The sequence below is a fragment of the Belonocnema kinseyi genome, chromosome 9 (assembly GCF_010883055.1).
Source record: "Belonocnema kinseyi isolate 2016_QV_RU_SX_M_011 chromosome 9, B_treatae_v1, whole genome shotgun sequence".
Lineage (NCBI taxonomy): Eukaryota > Metazoa > Arthropoda > Insecta > Hymenoptera > Cynipidae > Belonocnema > Belonocnema kinseyi.
This window is the reverse complement of record NC_046665.1, coordinates 55,495,390-55,516,020: the sequence shown is the minus strand read 5'-3', so window position 1 is coordinate 55,516,020 and position 20,631 is coordinate 55,495,390. Positions and strand designations below refer to the sequence as shown.

Below are 20,631 nucleotides of genomic sequence, written 5' to 3'. Positions count from 1 at the left end.
CCCAATTAAATAAATCTCTGAAATATTGAAAAATAGCATTTTCAAGGTAAAATAAAAAAAATTGATCGAATTGCCAAAAATAGCAAATATTGTTACTTTTTCGTGCGGCAAAAGGGGTAAGCTGAAAAAGAACTTCCGCTTTCCATTTTCAGGCTCAAAAAGTTACCAATACAATTTTTTTTAGATATGCAAGCATTTATAATTTACTAATAAAATTATATTGATATGAACGTATTATAATTTGAATATTAGTTAGATCATTTTTTTACTTTTACTATTCTAATATTAAATATTAACCAACGGTTAAATGTTGAAATTTTCAACAATCAGTGAAATTGATTTGAATAATTCAAAAATCTATAAATATTTAACATAATGAAATCGTTAATCGATTCGCAATTCTTTCAATAGAATAGATTTCTTCTTATATTGATTCGTTCTAACATTTGATTCCAACAAAATTCAGTAAAAGTAAGTATAAAATGATTATAAATTCATAGAAAACTCAAAACGTTAAAAGAATAATTTCTTGACAACAAATTTTATTTAATTATAGCAAATATAGAAATTGTAGCAATTCTTACAATATTTTAAATTAAGATTAGAGAAATAATGTATTTTTATACATGTAAGAAATATCTATGTTGAAGAAACACGGAAATTTCGATTTTTCGCTGTCTTTTTTTTTACTGTTCACGATACTTGAATTTTAATAGAATGACAAAGCGAAACCAAGCAAATTATTATTTATAGTTTGTAATTTTACTGTCACAAAAATATTCCTTAAAAAAATATAAAATTCCTTATTCTAAGTTTCAAAAACTTAACAAATATAGTTCCGAAGATACTTACTGTGGCATAAATACAAAAAATATGACCTTTTCAATATTTACACTTATAAAAACATATTCCAAATGTAATTCACTTTTTATTTAATTTATTTTGAGCAAATAAAAAAACATATGTTAATAACAAGCAGTTATTTTTCTCATTTGTCCAAAAATTAAGCTTTTCCCGTATAATAAAATCCAGTGTTAACTTGAAAGGCCCGGAGCAATTTTAATTTTAAGCGATTTAAAAAAAAAGCCAAAGGATGTTGAAACATTTGAATACGAGAAATTATGAATGTAGTTTTTACATATAAGAAATATTCATATGTGAGAAAAACGGAAGTTCCGAGTTTTCGCTTCGGGAAACTAAGAAAACCATTATTTATCACTTCTAATTTTACTACTTCGAAAATATTCCTTAAATAGCTAAACAATTCTGAAATCGCGACTTTGAAAACTAAACCGTTTCAAGTTAAAAATGTTAATTTAATCATTATTTTGATTTTTTTGCAAATTTGTATTTTTTAAATAAAAATTTTGTTTTTAGCTGTTCATTTGAAAAACTGACCAATTTTTTTATTAGAATCGTGATAATGTGAACAATTTCAAATTAAACTTTAAACATCTAATAAAGATTTCTTTAAATAAAAATAAATAAATTCGCTATGCAAGCATTAATAACAAATCAATTTTAAAAATGTATCAGTAATTAATTTAAGTCTGTCGAAGGGACGCCAATGAATTTTTTTTCTTGGAAGAGTTAGAAGCAAAAAGCCGACTACAGTTAGTATAGAACAAAAATGTCTGCATCCACAGCAAATGTCTGGTGCAGGCTTTTTTGTTCTTTGTCAAAACATTGTCCGTCCTTCAAAACATCTCCACGTCCCACGACCAAGAAATTTTGATTGTCCGTTTAAAAAACAGACTGAGTAAAATTTTAAAGCGCTGAGATTTTAACGTAAAAAAATCACAAACCTGATGTTCACTTTATCTATAGATTTTAAAATTTTGGGTGGATTTTTATTATAGTTGAATTTTCGACAAAAAATGATGATTTTAACAAAATAGTCAAATTTTCTAAAAATAATGAGATTTTTACCAAATACTTGAATTTTCAGCATATAACGATCCCTTTCAAATCAAATAGTCGAATATTCAAACAAAAAAGTTTAAAATTCAATCAAATATGTCAATTTCCAGGACAAAAAGACATATTTTCGAGAAGGCAGTTGAATTTGTATCTAAAAGTTTATTTTTAATAAAGCAAGATGATTTTTCTAACACCAAAGATAAATTTTCAATGAATGAGTAAAGTTTTTAAGTTTTTATGCTAAAGAGTCGAATGTTTTAACAAAAAAAAAATCATTTTCAATCAAGACAGATGAATTTTTAACAAGGTATTCAAATTATCAACCAAAAAGTTAAACTTTCAACAAACAAGAATAATCTTCTACCCAAAACAGAGGATAGTATATAATACTATATAATAATATAATATCGTAGTGTAGTATAATAATAATATAATAATAAACTATGAATAGTCTGAAAGAAGTGGAAAAATAAGGTTTTTTCTTATAAATTCCAATTAGTCAAGTAGAAATTATTCATGTCACCCTGCCTGTTTAAGTTTGGATTCCCTGGAATTAGTATCAAGGCCGGTACAAGGCAGGCCCGAAACCGTAATTAAATTCAGGATCCAGCGTATTTTACATTCCCAAGTTCCTTTTCTACTGAATAATGCTAATTTTTTAATTTAATTTGTTATAGATATGCAAGGACGACTACAAATGCAATTGCACAGGAATAAAGGGATTTCCAGGACATCCGGGAGTCCCAGGAGTGGAAGGACCTCAAGGATCGCCAGGAGATGTTGGGCCAGATGGACCAGAGGGCCCAAAAGGCGAGAAGGGGGCTGGAGGGGAATTCGGAAGTACCGGAGAGAAGGGCTACAGAGTAAGTAAACAACGCATATTTCTTTCTTTTATTAGGGAACCTAATAGAAATCTTGTGTCATTCATGTAGCTTCGATGTATTATAGTCACTTCCTAAACTAATTATTAGAGAAAATTTTTACGCAATTTTTTAGTTAATATATACAATTAATATTAATACTGGATTTTTGAATTTAATAGTATCTTTGATCTAAACTAATAGGCAAGAAAAATGACAATATTTTTTTACAATTCATAGACAATTAAGCCGTAGCCGTTTCGTTGAATAATACTAATTTCCGAAGAAAAAGACGAACATTACGCAAAATTTTTCAAAATTGTAAGTTTATAGTTTTTGAAGTATAATGATTTTTTAAAAATAATTTTTCCTGCGAACAACACTAACTCACCTTATTTTGTTTAAATATTGTAAATATTCTTTTAAATATAATGATTTTTCATTAGGAAATATCTACATGTAGAGAAAAATCTGACTTTTTTATTGAAATTTTGGTACAAATAGACCCTTTTCCAGCTCTATTTGTATCGAAAAAATCAGGCTCTTTTTACTGAAGTATGGGTACCCGTAGTCACGGTCTTTTGATTAAAAATGTTAATTTCAGACGCAAAATACTAACATAGCATAACGAAAAATCGTTTAGGATTGTAAATCGCACTTTAAAGTTAAGGATTGTTCTTCAAAATAAATGATTTCCTGTGAAAAATGTTGAGCAATACTGTTCCACAATTCTTCTCTCCTTTGTTGAAAATTTTTTCATAGTTGAAAATTAATTTTGTAGTGAAAATGTAACTTCTATTTTTAGTGGAAAATTAATATTTTTAATTAAAAATTATAGTTTTTTACTTTAAAATCCAAGTATATGATTCCAAATCCATGTATTATATTAAAAATAAGTTTTTGTGTAATAAATTAATTTTCTTGGTTGACAATTAAATTTAGATAAAAAACACTAACAAAGCATAACGAAAATTTGTAAAAGATTGGAAATGTTCTATTCAAACTGAGTTATAATATAATATTTTTTGTTCAAAATAACCGATTTCATGTGAAAAATTTCGACATAAAACTGTTCCAAATTGTATATCTTCTTTATTGGAAATTGCCTTTTATTTGAAAATTAATTTTTTTCATTGAAACTTTAGTTGTACCATTTTTTGTGGTACACGTATGTTATTTAGTTCAAAATTTTGTTTTGTTTTAACTATTTGATTGACAATTCTTCTTTTTGGGTACAAAATAAATCTTTTTTGGCGAAGGTTTCAACTAGTTTGTTAAAATCTCTTTTTTATTACAAATTAATGTTTTATATGTAAATTTAAATATCTCAGTTTGGTTGAAAATTTATTCATTTTATTTTTTTGTTAAAAAAATAAATCTTTTTACTTAAAAATTCATATTTTCGGTTGAAAATGAAGCCATTTGATTAAAAATTTATCTAATTTGGTTGAAGATTCAACTATTTTCTTATTTTAAAATTATTGAACAATTTGCGTTTTTCGATCTTGTTTTGAACATAAAACATAAGATTTCAAGGAATCATAGTTTTTTAAAAACAATTTTAGATTGAGAAGGGTTATAAACAAATAATCAACTATTTGGAACAAAACTCATTCAAAGCTACGAAATCGAATTCAGAATAAATCAAATTTTAAATTTGTTTAATATCAAACATCGAATTTGATTAAATTCTGAAATCTTGGTATTCCAGTAAAAATTAAAAATAATTCAAGAGAATAGAAAAAGAAAGACAACTTTATATACCTTTTTTATATTTTATTTTTTATCAAAAATTTTATCTTTGGATTCGTGGTTTGAAAACAAGTATGTCGGTTCGTTTCACTTAAAATTAAAATGGGTGAAAGACTGTTGATTAATTCTATGTATTCGAAGAGTTTATATGCATTTTAACGATGTACACAAGTTGAATAAATTAAATAAATTAACACGAATATCATTACATTTGAATTCAATTATTTTGGTTTAAAATAAATATGAAAATCTCAAGTTTGAACGGTTTCGGATTGTGTTAGTTTTTCTTTTTTCGCAAATTAACATTTGTATTTAAAAATCATGATATTTCCGAAAAGATTAATTATTAATATTAATGTATTATTTATAATCGAATGTCTCTTTTGAAATTTGTTGAATCATTTAATGCGCCTTTTTTATCCATGTTATTTTTAAAGTACTATTTCATTATTTGAATAAGTTAATAATAAACAAATACTCATTCTTGATGAAATAGAATGTAAAGTATATTTTTCTGTAAAGTTTAAAACTACATTTGTCTCCTCAAACTTGCTTTTTATTGAGTTAACAAGGAAACTCAGAAATAAAGTTTGGGCATGAAAAAAGAAAATATGAGCAGAAGGAAGTTATAATTAGGTAAAACGAAGCATTTAGTTTTGAAAGATCGCCAAAGGGATTAAAATACAAGTAGCCCAAGAAACTGGAAAAAATTCATCAGTCATTAAAGAAACTTCTAATTGTAAGAAAGTCAGAAAAATCTGTCAATTAGAATTTATGATAAGATATATCAAAGACAAATGAAGAATTGTCACACAATCATTTAACAAAAGACACATTATTATTTTCTATTTCGCATCTATTATCTCAAATAATATGTAGAAAATAAAAGCAAGCACAATATTTTTGATAATTGATGAAAATTAATATCTTAAATTCTAATGAAATTTGAATAAGTTTGATTTCAACTTTTTTCGATATTAAGTTTTATTTGTAGCCTATTCAATTATGAAACTATTTAATTTACAATGCGTATTCATAAAATCTTTTTGTTTATAAATTTTCCATGTCTGGGCTCCATTTTTACGTGCACGTTCACCATTTAAAGAATTTTAACTTGATGGGAATTTCAGCAACATTCATAATAAGTTGATAAATTTTATTATTTCTTTAAAAAAATTTTCTGAACAAATGCATTAATCAGGCATTTGTCTACAGAAAAACTCGTTTTTTTCTATGTCAACAGTTTTAATTAGTATATAGAAAAAATACATTTTCCATCGACAGATGCTCGAATAATGCATTTCTTTATTAAATTTGTTTTAAAAAATATATAAAATTTATTAACCAATTATAAATTTCGCTGAAATCATCATGAACTTTCCAATTAAAAAGACTGAAATCGAAAAAAGCGAATTTTTCCGTCCACAGATGCCCGAATAATGCATTTGTTTGTTAAATTTATTTTTAAAAATCATAAAATGTGTTAACTCATCATTAATGTTGCTGAATTTACTATGAAGGTCCCAATTAAAAAACTGATATCGACACAAAAAAGAATTGTTCCGTCGACAGATGCCCCAATAACGCATTTGTTTTAAAAAAATCATAAAATTAATAAAAAATTATGAATAATGCTGAAATTGTCATAAAGTTCCCAACTGAAAAGACTGCCCTTGAAAAAACCGAATTTTTCTGTTGACAAACGCCCAAATAATGCATTTTTTATTAAATTTGTTTAAAAAATCATAAGATTAATCAACAAATTATTTATTTTGCTAACATTATCATAAATTTCCGTATTGAAAAAAATGGACATAGAAAAAAACGAATATTTCTGTCGAAAAATGCCTGATTACTGCATTTGTACTTTGAATCTGTTTATAATATGAAGAATTATAATCAGAAGAGGATTTTTTTTCATAATATTGTTTCGATTCCAATTTCTTGCAACATAACTTGAAAAAACGTATATTTATGGAACATCGTAGAAAAAAAATTTTCAACAAATAATTTTCTGATGACAATTTTTTTTATATAATGTATAATATTGGAATATATTTAACTAATGCTATTTTATGCAAATTAAGCGATTTAAACCATTATCCTGTTATTGACGAACACCTCGAACGTCAAATAGAAAAAAGACCATTTATTCTTCATATTTGTTTATTTATAAAAAAATTGAAAACGTAATTCAAAAATGAAGCTGGAAAACTCTCTTAGAACTCTTATTAGCTTTTATCCAATTTTTTTTTGTCGAAATCGGTGAAGATTTGTGGGCTGTACGTTATTCTGAACCAAGCAAGTCATTTTTTTCCCCAATGTGCGGCACTCCTTTAGGTAAGAAACCAAACACTCTTTTTTTAGAATAATCTTATAGGACATTAAAAAAGAAACATTTTTCTTCTCCTGTATTTTTTCCATATCGTGGATTATTTGGTTTAAAATGGTGATGTGCGTGTGTTTTTTGGAATTTTTTAAATGATATAACTCTGGTAAAAAAAATATACCAAAGGCCAATCCAATTGGCCAATTCTTTCGAAAGTTATCATACTAAAAAACTAAAAATCTACAGATACACACACACACACAGACACAGCAAGTCACAAATTCGTAAAAACCTGTTTTTCGGATCCTCAGAAGCTGGACATTTGACAAAATATAATTTTTTTTAATTCAAGTGGAGTTCAAGTATTGAAAAATAAACAATAGCCTCAGTGGTTTAGCAAATGTAAACGCCAGATTGAAATTTTAGAAAATATTTTCCATTTTCAAATAATTTGGAATTAGTAGATTCATAACTAATTGCCTTTAAACAGTTTCAAATCCCGTTCAAATATTTCCTTAGTCTAAAATATAACATTTTTAGCCCATTCAACTTGAAATTTTGTAAAAAAAAAAATTTGTTTATTATTGAGAAATAAAATTCAACAATTTCGTCAGAAAGTCATTCTTTCTGGTTGAAAATTCCAATATTTTGTTTAAAATTCTATTTTTTTTTGTTTAAAATATAACAATTTAATAGAAAGCGAACATTTTTGCTGATAAATAACCTTTCTGTAGAAAATTAACCTTTTCTGGCGAAAAACCTTTGTATTGAAGATTATTATTTGCTGCTTTAAAATGCAAATATTTTGTAGAAAATTCTTCTTTTTAGTTTGAAAATTCAAAAATTTGGTTGATTTTTTCTTTCTTGACTAAGGAATCTTTCTTATTTAAAAATTAAGCTCTTTTAATCAAAATTCGAATTTTTTATTTAAAAATTAATCTTTTTAAGTTGAAAATTCAACTACTTGATTGGAAGCTAAACTCATTCATTCAAAATTAGTTTTTTTGGCTAAAGATTCACTATTTTGATTTGAACATTCATCTGTTTGTTAAAAAATTTAACTATTATATTAAAAATTCGTATTTTATTTGAAATTCATCTTTTTGTCTAGAAGTTTTATCTTCTTAATTAAAAATCGAACATGTTCCATTGAACATTAATTTTTTTCGTTTAAAAATTCATTTATGTGGCTGCAAATTCAACATTTCAGTTTAAAATTTCATGTAAATGTAACTATTATGTTCAAATTTGGTTGTTGCAAATTTATGTATTTTGTTGAAAATTAATTCTTTGTTTAAAATAAAACTACATGTTTGAAAGTTCAACTCCTCTGTTTGGTAATTTATAATTTTAATCGAAAGTTCATCTTTTTGTAGAGAATTAAACAGTATTATAGAAAATTCTTCGTTCTTCTTGCAAAAATTCAACTTTTTTGTCGAAAATTTATCCTTTTTTGTTAAAAATTCCACGTTTTTTTACACATTTTCTGTTGTCCTTAGATAGCCTAATATAGGAAAATTAGAAGTTCTCTCTCACCCCGATATTCAAAATGCTAAAATCATTCCTTGTTTCATAAATATTATATCGGCCATGATTAACTCTATGTTAAATGAAAATGATAAAAACTGCCTCTCCACAGATATGAATAAAGTTGTGTAAAAATTAATTTTGGATCCACAAAAGTGAATCAATTTGATCTTTTGTTGATAATCAAAATAATATTCGACGGTTTGGTATCCTGAGGTTTGCTGTAAAGTTGCAATATTAATTTTCTCATTATTTTATATCAACATTAATGAAACTGATACTGAAGTATTGAAAACCATCATCAATTAACTGGCCGACCACCTTGTATACTTCTTCATTTTAAGTGACACTGATGCCTCAATAAAAAACCGAATTGGTTAAAAGTCATTAACCAACGGCATTGGTGACTTCCAGGAATATTAAAAGAAAAAAAATGCAAAATCGTAAAAGTCTCATGCATTCTTAATGAGTTGGGTGTCGAAGGTGCAATGAAAAGCCACCCACACACATCAGGCTGTTTTTATTAAAATCCATTTTCGTTGTGCCCAGAATACGTCGATTGTATCATAAGACTCTCAATATTGTCATCATATCGAAAAATAATGTTTCATATGACATTCTCCAATGCTCTGGAGGCTATAAATAAGAAGTCAGACATTACAATTACGTCACGGAAAAAAATACATTTTAAATCACTATTACGTAACTGAAGATAAAAGGAAAGAGGGTATGAAGAAAATTTACTTGTTCTTGATTTGGGTTAATAGAGTTTAAAAGTGTAAGTCATTTTATATGGAGAAAGATTGCTGATTCATTTGATGTATTCGAAGAGTTTATTTGCATTTTAAGGATGTATGCAAGAAAGATGATTTTGAAAACAAAACAATTTTTTTAAGTAGTTGAGTTCAAACAGATAAGACGAATTTTTATTAAATAATTGAATTCTCAAACAAAAGGATGAAATTTCAAGAAGGAATATCAATTTTCTACCAACTTTGAACCAGAACTGGAATACTTCAATTTTCAGATAAAAAAAAATTGTTGACAAAAAAATAACGAATTTTCAACAAAATATTTGAAGCGCAAAACAAAATTAATTAAAAAATAAGATTAGAACCATTTTGGTTTAGTAGATATAAGATAATCCCTTTCCTTCAACAAAGAAGCTTTTTTTATAGAGTAACTTAATTTTCATCAAAACCAAATGGTGGAATCTTCAATCCAAAAAGATGCATTTCATAAAACATGATGAGACATGATAAGATTGAAGAAATTTGTTTGAATAGAGATGCATTTGCAAATCAAAAAGAGGAATTTCAAACAAAGAAATAAAATTTTCAATCCAAAAATGTGCATTTTTAACAATAATGTTAATATACAGCCAGCTAGTTCAATCTTCCACTAAACCGTTTCATTTTTTACCGAATAGTTAATTCTGCAAGCCATGAAACACGAATTTTCTGAAGAATTGGTTTTTTAACAGAAAAATTAATTTTCTATTAAATAGTTAAAGTTTTTAATAAATAGTTAAATTTTTAACAAATAAATCGCATTTTGAAGTCAAAAAGACACATTTTTTAGAAAATCAAATGAATTTTCAAACTAAGAATATGAATTTTTAACCAAGAATTTAATATTCTACTAAAGAGTTACATTTGAAAAATAAAAAAAATTTAATTTACAATAAAATAGTTTCACTTTTTGCTAAAAAAAAGATTAAATTTGTACCAAAAGAGATCAATTTTCTTTATAGTAATGGAATATTCAACCCGAAAATATGAATTTTCAACAAAAATGTACATTTTCAGCCAATAACTACTTCATTTTCTACTAAATTGTTGCATTTTCGTTTTCGACTAAATATAGTGGAATTTAAGCCGTAAAACGCGATTTTTCTACGAAAAAAATGAGTTTTCAACCATTAAGTTACTTTTCTACCAAATATTTACAGCTTTTAATGAATAATTTAATTTGAACCAAATAGTTGCATTTTTTACTCAAAAATATTTAACTTTTTATGGAGAGAGATTAAAGTTCAAACCAAGAAGAGGAATTTCAAACAAAGCAATGAAAATGTTCAGCCAACTAATTTAATTTTCCACTAAAGTGTTGCAGTTTAGATGAAATAGTTAAATTCTCCTTTACTAAAATACTAATTTTCAACGAAGAAGTTAATTTTATACCATATAATTATATTTTCAAAAAAAGGAATATATTTAACTTATAGTTTCATTTTGAACTAAAAAGATAAAATTTTTACCAAGCGATATGATTTTCCTACAAAACAATGGAATATTCAACCAGAAAATTAAAATTAAAAAAAATGTTAACTTTCAACCAACTATTTCAATTTTCTACAAATAAGTGAATTTTCTACTGAACATTTATATTTTCAAAGAATTAGTGTAATTTACAATAAAAAAGTTAAATTTTCCACGAAACAGTAGTATTTTTAACTTCTTGTTTTTCGTGGGTAATTTATATTTTCAAACAAAAATATAATGGTTTGATTTCTGAGTATACACACTAAAAACCCTGTGGTCAATTTCGTTGCAGGTAATTTCAAGATGGTGTTTCATCTCCCTCGTTGTTGGGGTATGAAACTTTTCGATTGTTTTTGCCGCAAAACTGTAAAAATAGTTGACAGTAGGTGAATTTTCGTACCCCAAGTCCGAGGGAAACGATACCTTGTAAAGTGGTATCATTCACACTACCAGGACTTGAATAGCTTGAGATAAAGAGTTTGGTTTACTTAACACAAATTTTATTTTATCAAAACTTACTTCAAGAAAAGTTCATTTTTAATGACTGCCGAAGTACTTTGTTGAATACATTATTTTCCTAAGTGCAACTTTGTAATTCGTTTACATAAACAAATTCCAAATGAAGTAAATGATGCTAAACAATGCTTTGTGTTCGCATTACCACATGGTGTCCATTTGGGTTAAAAAATTTAGTTCCTGTGAAAATATGATTTGAGTCGACCTACTTTCATACTTGTCAATCTAACCCTCGGCAACCTTCCGACAGATACTTAGGTCGCGTTTAGCACGTGGGTACATCTAGGAAAATCGTCTCGCAGATAAAGATCAATGCCAAATGCTAGATAGAGCAATTTGTCATTAACGCCTACAATAAATTGTTAACCCAAAGAGCTAGAATTGTGCCATTTTCATAGTACTCCTACGGCAATATGAGAGTCGCATAATGCTTAAACAATGCACAAGCCGCGGGCAACTGCACCATGTAAGTTTCCCATGAAAGCAATATAAGGAAAAAACACCCTTTTATAAATGACATGAAAAACTTGAAAATTATTATTGGAATTTATTAGGAAATATTTTCTTTTGACTGGTTATTAGAAAATAGTACAATGGGTGTTGATTAATTACTATAATAATGAAGCATCGACGCTTTGCGAACTAAATCTAGTACCTTATCAAGATCCAAGAAAGTAAAGTCAGTGCGAAGTTTAAATATATGAAAAAATAATCAATATTCTAGTATTATCTAAATTAATTTTCTATGTTAAGACGATATCCATTTTCTGTTTTGATCTTCTGATAAATAAAAGCCGAAGAATTATTTCCCTGTTTAAAGAGATTATTGCTGGTGCTACATGGTACTCGTAGTTTTTTAAATTATAGTTTTCGGCTTGTGAAAATTAAAACCTGTGTAAATTCATTTTAAATAAAGTTATTTTTAATTTATTTTCACAAACTGAAAAGTCTATAATTTAAAAGCTATGAGTAACAAGTAGTAACAGAAATAATCTCTTTACGCAGTTAAATAATTATTATTAAACCATTATAAACCATTTCCGTTTCGAAGTAGGCGTGACTCACTCGGTGGGGAAAGGAGTAATGTTGGGGAGGGATAGAGAATTTTCAAATTGATCCAGACTTCTCGTGTTATTTATGTGAATAACACGTTCGTTTCGCAACACTGCCCCGACCCCACTTGGGTCCATTAGTGGCCAAGGTCTTTTGTTTCAGGCGTCATTCACTCTACTGACACTCTTTTTATCAACTATTTGCCGCCATACTTTCCTGTCCTGGCATACTTCTCTAGCTTCTTTTATTTCCACGCATTTTTTCATGCAGGCTCTCGTGTTTCTGTGACTTCTTGTGTCTCTTCTAACTAGTGTCTCATTCACACATTCTAACCATTCTTTCCACGGTCTACCTCTGGGCACGCTGCCATTTACTTTACCTTGATACACTTGTTTCATTAGTCGTTCATTTGGCATTCTCTCAACATGTCCGAACCATCTTAACCGATTTCTTTCTCATGTGTCTACTAGCGTCTCTTCTGCATCACATTCTTTTAGAATTATCTCGTTACTTACTTTGTCCATCAGAGTCTTCCCACATATTACGCGCATGAATCTCATGTCAATTGCTTTAATTTTACTCTTATCTTTTTCTTGATAAGTCCATGTCTCGCTACCGTATAGTACAGTCGATACAAATACAGAATTATGTATTGCCATTTTAGCTTTATTTGATATATTTTTACTTCTGATAAGGGGACCTGCTCTTCCAATAACCTTCTTACCTTCGTTTATGCGTCTATCTAATTCATAATTTATCTTCCCGTCCTAATAAAATATTGCATAGTGATTTCTCACTCTTTCCTTCGAACACCATAGTTTTTGTTTTATTTGCGTCAATTTTGAGGCCAATACTCTTAATGCTTGCATCTAGTTTTTTCAACATTCATTGTAAGTCTTCGATTGACTCTGGCATAACAACCTTATCATCTGCGAATGCTAACCCACGTACCCTTACTTTTTCGAGATATAAATAACCATGGAGACATAACGCATCCTCGTCTAACTCCTTGAATAATATCGAAACAGTCACTCAATTTCTCATTCACTCTTACACTCGCTTTGCTATCCGTATATATTGTTTTTATAACTTGTAGGAGCCATCCATTGACTCCATGCTCTTTCAGGACTTCCCAAAGTTTACTTCTATCTACCTTGTCAAAAGCTTTTTCTAGGTTAACAAATGCACAGAAAACTTTCTTTCCTACTCTCAAACTTTTTTCTGTTATTTGCCTTAAGTCCATGTGATGAGTATAACAGCTGATCAAGTCAGCCCTAAGATCAATATTTTTTCACCCATATTGAAAAATAAAAGTTTAAATAACGCGGAAAGTTTTTTCGAGAAATGTTAATAAATATTAAAGGATCGTTTGTGGCCTTGCAAAGAGTTGGAGGTAGAAAAAAGTTTATATATGCAAATAATGATTATCGACGGACACATTTAGGTTTTACAGCAGAACGTGGACATAGGAAATACGGGACTAGGCATGCCATCCTAACTTGTGCGAGCGGGGTTGAATCCACGGGAGGGGGCAGAATTCCATGAGTGGGGAGAGCCGCCATCTTATGATGTGCCATTTGATTATTCACACGAGCATTTTTGCCGACAAACTGTGCATGAAAATATAAACATGTGAGCGCTGCCATGTTTGTCGCGTGACATCAAAAAATGGCGAACCTCCCCCCTCATTGCATCACCCCCGCAATGGCATGCCTAGTCGCTTGTTTCCTATGTCCATGGAAGTTGTCTACTCGCTGCGCTAGTGCTGCTTTGGCACAGCTGATACCAGATTGATACGTATGTCAGACCCATGGACATAGGAAACAAGGGACTAGGCATGCCATCCTAACTCGGGCGAGCGGGGTTGAATCCACTGGAGGGGGTAGAATTCCATGAGTGGGGAGAGCCGCCATCTTACGATGTGTCATTTGATTATGCGCACGAGCGTTTTTGCTAACAAACTGTGCATGAAAATATAAACATGAGGGCGCTGCCATGGATGTCGCGGGACATCAAAAGGTGGAGGACCTCCCCCCTCATTGCATCACCCCCGCAATGGCATGCCTAGTCCCTTGTTTCCTATGTCCATGGTCAGACCAAATATGTTTATTTAAATTTCTAGTGCAAAGATTAGTTTTTGCATTATTTGTGCATAATATTCGTGAGCGATTTTTGCTGTTTTGCCCCACTTTGATAAATGTCAACCTCATAACTAGCGCACTGAAAACATTGCAAATTACTTGCAGAGTTTAACGACAGCACGGTCGGTATTTCTCCAAAATAGTAATTAAAAAAAAAGTTTCTTCACTATTCTAATTATTTAGGATCAGAGACACATTCTTGCATGCCTTCTATTTATCGTGTCAAATTTTTAACACGATACCTCATTCCATGTGGACGTAAGTTGGGAAAGAAAACCTCCACTGGTATTTTCTTAAAAAAAAAATTTTCTCAAAATTTCCACCGGAACAAAGCAGAAACATGAACTTTATTACCTCCTCTTTCATTTCCTAAACTTTCAGAGCGATACCTCATTTCGTTTAGACGTAAGTTGGGAAAGAAAAATTGAAGACCAGGTGTGGTCACGTGACCCTCTTGTCACATGGCCTTAAGCTAAATATTTGATCCGCCCATGACCTTCCTGGCATAAACCCACTTTGGGACTACCCAAATCTTTGCATCTGTTATTTTCATTATCCTACGAATAAGTATTTTTGAGTATATTTTACTTACGGTACTTAATAAGCGAATCCCTCTGTGCTTATTACAGTCGCTTTGATCTCCCTTTCTTGTGTATATTGGTACGATAATTGCTTTTTTCCAATCGTCTTGTACGTTTTCCATCTCGAAACATAAATTTATCAATTCGCACAGTCTATGTAGTATGTCCTCGCCGCCGTGTTTGAGCATTTCAGCGTTAATACCGTATACCCCGGCAGCCTTGCTGTTTTTCAAATTCTTAATCATATCCCTAACCTCAGTGACACAGACTTTCTCAATTTAGTTTTCTATCGCATCGTGTTCAACATCGCAGTTGTGGTGTCCTATAGCTTCATCTCCGAATTGTCTCCTAAAATAGTCTCTGAAAGCCTCTGGCATTCCGTCTGCATCATGTACCATTTCCTCCCTACTATTTTTTATGTTGACAAATTCGGTACTTTTGTTTCCTTTCATTTTTTATAAAGCAGTTTCTTGCTTCCTTCAAAGTCGTTTTGTATTTTCGTCTCTTCTTCTGCTCTAATTGTATCTTTATGTTCCTTAACTAATCGTTTGAGTATCCTGTTTTCGTGCCTATAACACAGGCCGACAAATTTTAAAGCCAGATATCAGACGTAACATTTCCGAAGGATTTTGATGCGCTAAATCCGAATCCGAGCTCAAAATTGCTCCTGTACGTCAGGTTTTCAATATATCCTAACCTAAATGTGTAAAAAACGCGTTTTTTAGCTGTTTTTGAGGTTCTGTAACCGAACAAGAAAAATGTCTATTGCCGGTGTCAGTTTTTTGTTATAACCCCTAGAAGATCCAATATGGCAGCCACAATTTAGGGCTTTAAAAAAGAACAAAGGATCCCACACAAAATACCAACAAAGAAGCGTGCAATCGTTTGGAACCAAACTTCGCACATTGATAAAACAAAAGAAGACGGACTGCGCGGAATGCTATTGCGCACTCTGTGTGCATCCTAATGTTCACATTCGCTGTATGTGCTCGCCGTTCTACGGTGCAGACAGTATTCGATCCCTAACTGACTCACTGAGCTGGCGACGCTTTTATGACGTGTTATGCGTAGGTGATGAAATTCGTTTTTTGCTACAAATCTTTCCGTGTTAGAGATCACGTTTGAGTGGCGGGCAAACGGTTGGATGCGTAGGTAATAAAATTCTTTTTGTATTTGAAATCTATCTAGCGGTTACTTTTCGTGTCGATCGTGATCTTTGTATATAGTCAGTTTTAGAATTTCCACGTGACGGTTCATTATAAGAAAAAAAAATGAGTTTAAGAACTCCTTGCGCTAAGAAAGTTAATACGTTTTGTCACGTTTGTGGAAAGTATGAAACGACTTCAATTTTTATGGGACTTCAATGAAAAATTAGGATATACCGTGGGTACCAACCTCAATTTGTCATGCTTGTAGATTAAATTTCTCAGATTGGAAAGATGGAAGTATCAAGACGCAGACTGTTATTCAACCGCCTGTTTGGCGCAAGCCCAACGATCATGATACTGATTGTTACTTTTGCTTATACAAAACAAGAGGTTTTTCTAAAAAGTATTTGGAGAAGATCGTTTACCCTGATGTAAAAAGTGTTACACCAGCCAAGATTGGTATAAGAAATCACTCTGAAAACAAAAGTGACCGATCAACTTTGCGCTTTAAGACTCAAAGAGAAGAAACTTTTGTTACTTGGAACTAGAGTAACTGTTTACAGAAATGGAGAAGAAAAGTTTATCAAGTATTTTTCAATGGAAAGTGGGATTGTGTATTGTAATGATATCGAAGGACTCATTAATTTTTATAAAATAAACTTACATACGCCAGGGGATTGGCGTCTTTTCATAGATTCTTCTACAGAAAGTCTAAAAGCAGTACAATTGCATAATGGAAAAAAGTACGCTGCAATTCTAGTAGGTCACTCAACTACACTGAAAGAATCTTATGATACTTTCCAATTACTCCTTATAGAAATAAAATACAATGTCCATAATTGGATTATTTTTGGTGACTTCAAAATGATAAATCTTATAATAGGTTTACAATCAGGAAACATTAAATACCCTTGTTTTCTTTGCCTTTGGGACAGTCGTGCAAGCGATGAACATTGGATAACAGAGAAATGGCCAGACAGATTAGAGTGGACAGTTGATCAGTATAATGTTGTTTAGGAAAGTCTTGTTGACAGAAAGAAAGTATTCTTGCCACCACTCCATATAAAACTAGAGTTAATGAAGCAATTTGTGAAAGCCCTAAACACCGAAGGAGAATGTTCAAATTATATCAGATCTACATTTCCGCATTTAAGTGACGCCAAAGTTAAGGAAGGTATTTTTGTTGGGCTTGATATAAGAAAAATTATCAAAGATGGTGACTTTATCAAAACCATGACATCTATTGAAAAGGATGCATGGTTGAGTTTCAAAAATGTTGTACAGAAATTTTTAGGGAACAATCGAGATCCAAAGTTTAGAACTATTGTATCTAGTATGTTAAAGAATTTAAAAAGATTAGGTTGTTTGATGAATATGAAATTACATTTTCTCAAATCTCATTTGGATTATGTCCCAGAAAATGTTGGAGCATTCAGTGAAGAAATGGGCGAATGCTTTCATCAAGACTTTCACCAAAAATAGCAACATTATCAAGGTCGATGCAATGTAAGAATGATGGCCGACTATTGCTGGTCTTTGCAAAGAAATGATAATGACCCTACTTGTCATAAACGAAAGACTCTTCAACGATCATTTGATATGAAAAGCGAACGTTTCCATAAGAAAACAAGCAATTAGTTTCACCTTCATTGGACGTACAATCGTAAGTCTGGCCTTAATTGGCTGGGCAATCGTAAGTGTTCCCTTGACTGGCTGGATGATTCAAAGTTTTTCCTTGACTGACTGGGCGATTCAAAGTCTTGCCTTGACTGGCTGGGCGATACAAAGTCTTACCTTTATTGGCTGAGCAATTCAAAATCTTTCCTTGTTTGGCTAGGCAATCTAAAGTCTTTCCTTGATTGGCTGTGCAATCCAAAGTCTTGCCTTAATTGGCTGGAAAATATTAAGTACTTCCGTGCGTAGCTGGACAATCCCAAGTCTTGCCTTAACTGAATGGGCGATCGTAAGTCTTGCCTTGATTGGCTGGACGATTCAAAGTCTTGCTTTGACTAATTAGACGATAAAAAAGTCTTGCCTTTATTGGCTGGGAAACCCAAAGGCTTGCGATAATTGGCTGGCTAATCTAAAGTCTTGCCTTAATTGGCTGGAAAATCCTAAGTAAATTTACAATATTAAATGAATCATTATAGTAATTTTTTTTTTAAGCTATAACTGTTTTTCATATTCGCCCTTCTAGGAGTTATAACAAAAGACTGAGGTAATCGAAAAGGAACCCCCGAAAACCCCTCAGATAACATTTTAAAGGGACAATGGCATACCATTTCGGCGTTAATGGGTTAATATGCTAAATTGAAAATTTTCATTTCAAGGTTAGCCCAGTTGTAGTGTGGAATTCAATTATTTCACGAAATGTAAACGAATAAATTCGCTGCTCTCAGGGTTAGGTGGGTTAGCCTGCTTATGATTTGGTAGGGGTGATTTCTGGGTTTAGCTGGATTAGCAAGTAGGTGGGTTAACCCACTTGTGGCATGGAACTTCATCATTCCAAAAAAATATGCGACTAAACTTATTGTTCCCAGAGTCAGGTAGGTTAACATGCTTGTGGCTTGTTAGGGTTGGTTTCTACCCCTAGGAAACGGCTTCCGTGGAAATGAAAAGACACGGGTTCCATATTTTTTATTGTTTTATCAATGTGCAAAGTTTGGTTCCAAACGACTATACGCTTTTTTGTTGGTATTTTGTGCGGGATCCTTTGTAATTTTTTAAAGCCCTAAATTGTGGCTACCATATTGGATCTTCTAGGTATTATAACAAAGAACTGACACCGGCAATAGAAAGGGCACCCTCGAATTACCCTGAGATAATATTTTGAAGAAAAAATATCGTACCGTCAAAATAGAGAATGCGTTGCATAAATCTGAACACCTGAGCGTTAATGGGTTACAACGCTAAAATAAAAAATTTCAAATTAGAATATTTTGGTAATATTCCATATTAGCTTTGTGGTACCCATTTTTCTTGTAGAGTTACATAACCTAAAAAACAGCTAAAAACGCATTTTTGCACTTTTAGGTTAGGATATCTTGAAAACATGGCATACAGCACTAATTTTGAGTTCGGATTAGGATACAGCGCATCAAAATCCTTCGAAAATGTTTGGTCTGCTTTCTGGCTTTTGACTATTGTCAAATTTTGTCGGCCTGTGTAATCATTTCTACGTCTATTTCTTTCCTCATTGCTGAGGCCTGCGATGTTCAAAGTTCTGCTGTACGTTTCTTTCTTTGCTCTTTAAGCAGCCTGAATTTCATCATTCCAGTACGCATCACCAGACATTCTTCCTACAACTGCGGTGCCACACACTTCGATCGTGCATCTCACAATGATATCCCGTAACTTTGTCCAGGTACCCTCATATCTTCGTTTTTTATACGGTCCTCGCATGTTGCCCTATCTATGCTTTCGATTATCTTATTTTGGAAATCTATTCGCACATCCGTTTTCTGTAGGTTCTCAATTTTGATTCGCGTTTGTTTGGTTTTCTTGGTTCTCTTTTTTCTCCATCCCCGACCTAAGTTAATTTTTGAGATCAGACGATAATGATCAGTATTGCATTCAGGACCCCACATGACCCTTGTATCTTTGACTAACTATCTTAGTCTTTTATCCGCAATAACAAAGTCAATTATACTGCGGCTATTTCCTGTAGGCCAGGTGTACATGTGGAGCATTTTATGCCTAAACCAAGTATTTGTAATGAACAGACCCCTTTCTAAGCATAGACCAACTAATTTATCTCCGTTATAGTTTGTTCTTGGATCACCAAAATTACCTAGTACTCTCTCTGTATCCTGATTTTGGATGCCCACCCATCCGTTCATGTCTCCTAGTAGAATCATTCTTTCCCCATGTTCGCAAATATTTATTGTCTCATTTAAAGTTTCCCAGAAGGCGTCTTTTACTTCTCTGTGATCACTATCAACTGGCGCATAGCATGCTATGAGAAATAGTCTTCTGACTGCTACTTTCATTCTAGCCCACAGCAGCCTGGGAGATACGAAATTATGGTCTCCGAGAAGCTGCTTTGCTCTTTCATTCAAAATCAGACCTACTCCTTGTTTACCATGTAATTCACTGTCTACTCCTGGCGATATTTCAAATCCGGCTCATATAAAATATCTAGTTTCCTCACGTCCATACTTTCACGCAATTCTTTTACCTTGAGATCATTTAGCCCCCCTAGCATTCCAAACACCCAGTCTCCATTACTCGCCTGAAATATGACCTTTAGATTTTCTGTGTTTTGTTGTTCTGTGTTTTTGTAGATGTTCTGTTTTTTGTCAATTAAAGTTCCAGTATTTTCCGAGGCTATTTTGTATTTCGTATTATTCGTTGTTTAGATTATACACCCAACTATCACCTTTATGAAATAATTTTATTTTCTGAGTCGAAATCATGTTCAAGTTAAGTAGCGAATCGTCATATGGTAGAGATTGTAGTTATAATGTCAGTCGCACCAGAACTTCACTTAATAAGGGAGGGTTGGGAGGGGGGAGGAGGGCAGAGCTGGAGCCGAGAGTCG

The 20,631-nt window shown here is 31.3% G+C and overlaps 1 protein-coding gene across 1 annotated transcript in view; it reads left to right on the top strand.

The window, feature by feature from the left end:
- Positions 1-20,631, top strand: part of LOC117180549 (collagen alpha-1(I) chain-like) — a 188,524-nt gene that overhangs the window by 55,323 nt on the left and 112,570 nt on the right. Inside the window, exon 2 of the mRNA XM_033373045.1 lies at positions 2,598-2,783. Within this exon, the coding sequence (XP_033228936.1) occupies positions 2,598-2,783 (186 nt within the window). The remainder of the gene's footprint in view (positions 1-2,597; positions 2,784-20,631) is intronic.